This window comes from Filicampus tigris, chromosome 13 (assembly GCF_054856515.1).
Source record: "Filicampus tigris isolate MCC_2025a chromosome 13, RoL_Ftig_1.0, whole genome shotgun sequence".
Lineage (NCBI taxonomy): Eukaryota > Metazoa > Chordata > Actinopteri > Syngnathiformes > Syngnathidae > Filicampus > Filicampus tigris.
Genome location: NC_141229.1, coordinates 8043095 through 8050930, shown reverse-complemented (window position 1 = coordinate 8050930; position 7836 = coordinate 8043095). Strand labels below are relative to the sequence as shown.

The following is a 7836-nucleotide window of genomic DNA, read 5'->3' as shown; positions in this document are numbered from 1 at the left end:
CAGAGTCAGCGTGTTACAAATGGGTTGCTTTTTATTTTTTATTAGAATACATATGGTCTGCTGTACAGTTGGCAGCTTACCTACATGCCACAGGAGAGTTAAAACATGCACAATGGATTAAGTCTAAAAAGGAACAAAAAAAAAAAAAAATCATAAGCAGCTGACTCCCTCCCCTCTTAGGCAGCTCATACAAACTCATAAAAGCCTTTTTATTTTGATTACATGTTTATGTCTGCACACCGTGTGAATTTACACAAATGATGAAAACGTCACAATACCCCTATTCCTAAGTTTCATAAGTTCCTATTTGTGTGCACGCTTCTTTCTTTGGCACAACAAACAGCAGAAGACGTACAAACCCTGAAGATGACGGCAAAAACAAACGGGAGCCCCCCCACCCCCCAGGTTGTGAGAAATGTACTTAAACAACAAACACAAAAAAAAAACTCTCCAGGAGTGTGTCATAACACAACAAAAAATATATATATATCGATCTTAAAACAAAGATGGACAAATATATTCCATTAATAAGGCCCACTTTACAAAATTACATGATTTTTTTTTTTTTTTTACCTTAAATAAAATCTATTAAGTTTCCAAAATAAGACATCATTTTTTTTTTTCTTCAAACAAAGAAATAAAATGGAGATCCAGCTGGACTACAAATATGGTGGAATGATTTTGGCACAGGCTAAGATGGAGGGGGGCCCAAAAGTCATTCCACATAGAACTCCTCTGATGCATCAATCTGGTGACGTGAAAGGAAACAGGTACACAAAGCGGGTTTTGACCAGCAAAAAAAAAAAAGAAAAAAAAGTGTGGGGGGGGGGGGGGGTATAATCCATTGCAGATCTTAAAGTTAAGTGCTGGTTAAGTGCAGATTACAGTCTACCCAGTAACACCATAGCCCACAAAGAACAATGAAGAGGGTGGAAAAACGAGCACTGAAGTCAAATTCGAAATAAAATGTTTATATCAACATATGCCAGAAGATGATTTCTGGGAGAAGCAAACTCCTGTGTGACCACTAACACTGCAAAGTGTTGGACAAACTGTGGCCATTAGGCTTTGTTTCTCAAGGCTTGTAGGCGAGCAAGTGCATAAAAGGGAAAAACTCCCAAAACGATTTCTTTAGACAAATTCCCCATAACATACGAGGCACCAGTGCCAACAGATTGCTATTAAAAAAGAAAATCTACAGTCTTTGAACCTAATGATTAAAATAATTGAGGTGATTCCTAACGAATCATCATGTTCCTGGACGTGAGTTCTGGCCAATTCTCAAGAAAAACCTCAAGCATGTCACAGTTTCCAACTGCTGGGATCAAAAGACCGTCCCGGACAAAAGGTACTAGGGATGATTTAACGGTGGGAACTGAGGATGTCACCAGGGTGCAACTTAAAGAAATTCTGGTGCGGTGAAATCATACTTTAGACAGAAGACCAAACATTTTTCACAATCATTTCGGACATCTAATAAAACATTGGATATCAAGCTGTGTTGGGACGGTGTTCCTAGATTTTTGGAAGAACAGCAGATAGAGTTTTGAAAACCTCAAAACGTGTCACGAAACCAACAAGTTTCCAGTAGCTGGCTTCTTCCTGAAACAAAATCTTTCACATCGTGAAAGCTAAGGAAGTCAAAAGGGATGCTAAATTAATGGCGGGAATCAGTGAGGGAGCTATGAACCAAAATCCTGACAATCCTAGACAACCATTCATGCGGGGATGGTTGCTGGAATCTTGGAAGGGAGTAGCCTGTAGTTGAGTTTCGAAAATCTCGAGAGTATCACTAAAGACATTATTGACAACTGGTATCTTCACGAGCATTTTTGACAACTAATGAAACATGGACGTGGGGATGGGGTTGTTAGTTTTTGTAAGAATGACAGACGGGGTTTTCAAAAACCTTAAATTTGTCACGAAACCGATACGTCCTTCGAGACAAATTATTCCCCAAACTGAAAGAGAAGGGATTTGGAATGCTAAATTACCGGTGAGTCAGCGAGTCAGAAGAGTGCTACCGAACAAAATCCTGACTGTACTATGTCATACATTGGACCGAAAGACCAGAATTTTTCATGCAAATCCAAGACAGACGCTAAATACATGGACCTCAGGCTTTATCGGTATGGTGTTCCTCGCTTTTGGAAAAACAGCGTATGGACGTCACAAACTTTCCGACAGCTGGGATGTTCCTGAGAAAAATCCTTTCCCAAAGTCTTCAAAACATAAAGGTACCAGGGATGCAAATTTATCGGTAGGAATCACGATGTCACCAGGGGGCTACCTCAAGAATCCAGACCGGGTGTTAGTTACACTTTGGACGGAAAGCCAAAAACTCTTCATGAGAATCCTGGGCAATCGCTTAAAAAATGGACTTCGGGCTTTGTTTGGGTGGTGCTCCTAGTTTTTGGAAGAACGGACAAGTGCAACGGAGGTGGATGTAGTTAGGAAAACTTTCACGTACCCAAAAGCTGGGCCCTTCCTTAGACAAATGGATTTTGGACAGTCATGCTTTTGTTATTGTGTTGTGGCATAGCTGTGGAGCGTTGGATAAAGAAATTCAAATCCAAGAAATTCTTCAGTGATGTCACACTTAGCAGCTATAGACCTAAATTTGTCGTGTGAATCCTAGGTGAGCACGAAGGAAAATTGTATTCTTGTTGCTGCATGTTAACAAAACGCATTAGTCTGGATTTACCGGGATGCGGTTCCTTGCTTTTTAGGGATCCACCTTGAAAGCTCAAATACTAGGGATGCTAATTTATCAAGCTAACTGAAGCAGGTGGTAATCAGTTTGTCACAAAATTGCTATTTTTCCAAAGAAATCCTACAAGGTTTAAGACTGAAATTCCAGTGAATCCTGGATAAGGACGAAGGACATTCATGTTTTTGTTGCTGGGTGCTCATGGCAAAACTGGAGTGTTGGACAAAACATGTTGGGCTTTGTCAGGATTTTTTACAAGATTACAACTAAAGAACTGCCAAGTGCATAGCAGGCAGATGGAGTTTCAAAACACTTGAACAAGCGAGCATCTTCCAGCCACAGATCCCTTCCCAAACAGAAACGGGATGCTACGTTATCTGGTTAGCAAAGCGGGTGGGAAGCAGTGTGTCACCAGATTGCTATTGGAACAAAGTTTAAAGCTAAAATTCCTGTGACTCCTGGACTAACTAACATTACTGTTTTGTTGCTGGATGCTGTGGAGTGCTGGACACACATGGTCAGGATTTATTGGGACGCTGTTACTAGCCTTTGGAAGCTTATGAGTGAAAAAATGGCCGAGTGCATAGCTGTCTGATAAAAATTTCACAACACAACAATGGCGATCTTCCTTAGACAAATCCCCAACTCAAACCGGATGCAAATTTATCGAGCTTCGTCAAACTGGTGGAAATCAGTGTCAACGTGTTGCTATTTAAATAAACCTTCCAGTGGTTTAAAAAACTCCAGACCGAAAACCTGTTAACATTTGGCGTGGCAGCTTAGCACATTAATGACAGCGCTAAAGCAAGCGGACACCTGTCTGTTCGATCCCCGTCCGGCCGTTCGACGCGCCGCCACAATTAGACGGCCACGGGTCAGACGAGGCCGAAGTGGCAGGATTGGACGGAGCCGAGAACTTTACACTTTTGAGTTTAACGTTTGTCATTATCCGGTGACAGGTTCTTGGTCTCCGGTTTAAGTGCTCCCAGAGATCCCAACAAGATGTCTTAGGGTTTGGATTTTCCTTGATCCGGGAGCCATGAAGGCACCGCTACACCCTTCTGACAGTCAAATGTAAAGGAAATTCTGGGCTTTCTTTTGGGCTTTCTAGAGAAACTAGGAAAACCTGTTTTGAAATCCATCAGGGAGGAGGTGCACCCCCTCCACGAAAAGCAACGTAGGCTCAATTTCTCTAGTAGATCCCAATGTCCAGAAGTAACGACATCTTAGCGAATTACAAACCAGAGCAAACTGTTTAGTTTGACTGCTCAAGCGTTGAACAGAAAGATAAAAATAAACCAAAGTTATTTTGTGTCAAAATGGTGGTTTTTGACAAGCCGAGTCATGGCGATTGCTTGTGAGCCGCATTCTGTTACAAATATCAAACATTTCATCATCGGGTTTGCTCTCGATAAAAAGTGTGTGAGGTTTCTGCTGCTGCTGCTATATCCAGTATTGTTGTTTTAAATCACAAAAATAACGTTACATAACCGATTCATACCCTGGCCAGAATGCTGAGTTAAAGCAAATTTTTGTTTGGTGAGGGAGTCATTTTTATTTGTGAAAAGTATTCCTATCCAATTTTGAGAAAATTCACTACTAATAAAGGATACTGCTAACCTCTAATACATTTTAGCGCATTTGCATGTATTGTGAAAGGTTACGAAGATGTCTAGCAGTGGGACTTTTTTAAACCAAACTTTGCTTACTCTCTTGCATTTCCACGACAATCCAAATTTCACTTTAACTCACATTTGGCCAGCGTGTGAATAAAATTCGCACGATTGCGCCCCAGTCACCGATGATGTGCAAAGTCTCTCAAACGCATAAATGAGAACAGTCGAAAAGAAAAAGAAAGCACCACGATAATCCAGTATATGAATAATTAAAAAACAAAATCCCCCTACATGTGCACTGCATTTGAAAGAGGAAGCAGAAAGGGGTAAGGAAAAATGATAACACAACAGGAAGCGAATTACCGTGCGTAATTATGACCAAGGACCAAAACAGTCCCGGTTGCTTTACAAAGAAAGCGGTGGGCAAATATGAGAAGTTCTGGGTAAAATATTTCACTTTTTAGATTTTATATCAGTTCATCTGAAGTATTTACACTTGAACAATGGACCATATTCTCATATTTACTAGGTGGTAGGTCCCCCATTTTTTTCTTTATTTTTTTTATTACGAGTGTGTACATATGCATGAGTGCATGCTTCCGAACATGCCAAGACAGTCTCACGGGGAAAAAATATCCCGGAACTGAGTAATTCGCTTCCTGTTTTTGGTCACACTGAAAGTCGGCATCCTTTGTCAGGTATCGGCATGACGCAGCAGTTTGTTGTGAGATGACGTGACGGGACTGATACGGTCCTTGCATGTGCCTCTCCTTTGTCATGTCTACAAGGTGACTATAATACATCCAAACAAGCAGAAGAGGATACGTGCAGTTGGCGAGGCCCTCTCCTGCCCGGACCATCGCGGAGGGCAGGAGAGGAAGTGGAAATGTTTGCGTCTCGATGTGCATTCGAGGTCACAGTTAAGTTAGTCTCACTGTCTCTTTTTTTTTTTTTTTTTTTTTTTTTTCTTAACATGGCTGTGATTGTTTTCTTGTCTTTGCTTGTTCTAGAAGCCGCAGTGTGTTGGAGATGGTGCTGCATGATCCCTACTGAGCCATCTGTTGGAAAAAGAACGACAGCGAAGTCCGATTAAAATAACACGGAAACTAAATGTTTGGTGACTTCATTCAAATGAAAAAATAAAAAATAAATACAAATAAAATCCCACACAAAATAATATGGGGAAAAACCTTTTTTTTTTTTTTTTTTAACAAACTCTAAAAACAGATGAATGAAAAATAACCCAATTTGGTTCAAAAGGGATCAACTTGGGTCAATTTGACGCAACTTTCATGTTTTGTACAAAACAACCCAATTGTTGTGGTTGTTTTATACAAAATGACCCATTTTGGGGGGTTCTTTTGTACTAAACAACCCGACTTCAAATTGACCGAAGTTGCCAGTCCCTTTTTTTACACAAATTGGGTTATTTTTGACCCATCTGTTTTTGGACTGTAAGAAAATTAAAAATAGAAAAGTTGAATTAGACAAGCACATTTTTTTTCATTAAAGGAAAATAAAATAATAATAATAACAATAATAATATAAAATTAAAAAAAATCAATATCTATCATACTAATGTTAACTTTTTGAACAAAACTTTTTGAACAAAACTGGTTTCAGCATGTTTCCAAAAAAAACAAGATGCCTCCAAGACCCTCCTTTTTCTCCAATCTGAAAACTGTTAGGTCAAAACAATATTTGGCAACCTTGGCTAAAAGTAACCCCAGCATCTTCTTACCTGGCTTCCCTCAAGTTGCCCTAATGATGTTCAGCTTGGCGATGGGTCCAGGCCCGGCTCCCGGCGCCGCTCTTTCCCGATGCTTGCCCCCGACTGGACCACTGCTCACCTCTGGACGACACCCCCGTTGTCTTGGCAGATCGGTCGTAGGAGCTCCCCAGGGGGACGGAGTTTGTGGTGGAGAGGTGCTGTCTCCATGACAAATGGTCAGCATTTGAACCCTGGGCAGAAAAAAAAGGAAGTGAGTTAAAGTAAGTGAGAAAATGACGATAAAGTTGAAACGAAATAGTGTTCGCAGCGGAACCTTTGAGGTCAAATAATCCCTTCTTGGATGCTAATTGATTGTCGTTTGTCCATTAAGGAACCAACAGGAAAAAAAATAAATAAATCAAACTGTCACCATCATTTGAGGCTACAGTGAGCCCCCAGTCCCACTGCAAATAGTGAAAATAAAACAGTAATTGACGACCAAACAGAAAGATCGCACAAGATGGCAAAAAAGTCACTTTTTTCCCCTCAGTCAGACAAAATCAAATCAGGCAAATGGCCTGACGACATGATGCTCCACTTCAAGCATTGTGGATCAGGACCAAGATGCCACCAGATGGCGCCAAATCAACACTCCTATATTAGACATGGCTTTAGCCAGATCCCCAAAAAAGCAAATTGGCGAGTTTTCCAGCTAATAATGGAGGAAAGGTTCCTTGCAAGAGCCACGAATAGGTGAATTTACATTTTGTGGGATCTTACGGTGTTTCAGAAAGACACAAAAAAACGCGAATAGGTGAGTTTTCCAGCAAATAACGCGAAGATTTTTTGTGACTTCAACTTTTTTCTTGATGAATTCCCATCACTGGGGTGTTTGATGTAAAAGGTTCAATCGCCGACAGTTTCTTGTAAGTGTAGTTTAGACGTCTTTATCATGTAGGATGTACTAGAACGTGTATTCTAAAACGCTCAAGTTTGCTTTGTGGAAACAAAAATCTCCCCACCAAAAAAAAAAAAAAAAAAAAACCACATGGCCCAAAACCTAGAAATTTCTAATTTAGTGGCTGCGAGGGCACCTCCGCAACCCGAGTGACCAGGCAAAGTGAGACTTTTACAGTCATTTCCAGCAGTGTAATTATATTTGGTGGTTAAATGGCTCAGGAGGTCCTTTTTAATAGGCATTCAGGCTAATTGGCTTCGATTAGAGCCTTGCTGGAATTGCTTTCGCTGCGTCTGGGAGGGCAGGAAATATGTCACCCCCAAAGCCTGCAGAGTGGGCGTGCCGGTTGCGGTCACTTCCTGCTCCGAGTCGCTGAGGGGAGGAAACGTTAGGGTGGCAATATTCTCCTTCTATGGTCAGCAAGCTGTGAGCCAAGGTGGCTTCACACTCTTCCCTACTGCCAGCGACGAGACGCTTGCAAAGTTGTGTTCGGAATAATAAGCAGTGTGTTTGAAAACGTCAGTCCTTATAAAAGCTGGCGCATGTATTGGGAATGCTGGAAACCACCTTTACACAAAGTGAAGGAAAGGGAATCTCAGGCCGTTAGAAAGTTGCTGGCTCAGCTTTTGTTGTTACAAATGCAAACATTTATTGGAAAGTGAAAAATGGCAGGAAGATTTTGCTTCCCGGCAAATCACGGTTCTAAAGTGAGGTACACAAATACGGATTTTTAACATTTTCACTCATTTTTAAAATGCGCATGAACGGCCCACATCCGTACATAAAGCGCACCGGATTGCAAGGCAGACTGACGATTTTTGAGAACATGAAAAGATTTTAA

General features: G+C 41.0%; 1 protein-coding gene across 3 annotated transcripts in view; it reads right to left on the bottom strand.

Moving 5' to 3' along the window:
* luzp1 (leucine zipper protein 1) overlaps positions 1-7836 on the bottom strand; it is a 55109-nt gene that overhangs the window by 1823 nt on the left and 45450 nt on the right. For 2 of the 3 annotated variants that reach the window (XM_086050306.1, XM_086050307.1), the window contains 2 exons: positions 6068-6288; positions 14-5384 (listed from right to left, as the gene is read on the bottom strand). In XM_086050306.1, the coding sequence (XP_085906432.1) occupies positions 6088-6288 (201 nt within the window). In that variant the 3' untranslated portion in view covers positions 14-5384; positions 6068-6087. Of the gene's footprint in view, positions 1-13; positions 5385-6067; positions 6289-7836 lie in introns of those variants that run through there. The other variant, XR_015089404.1, reaches the window with a different exon arrangement.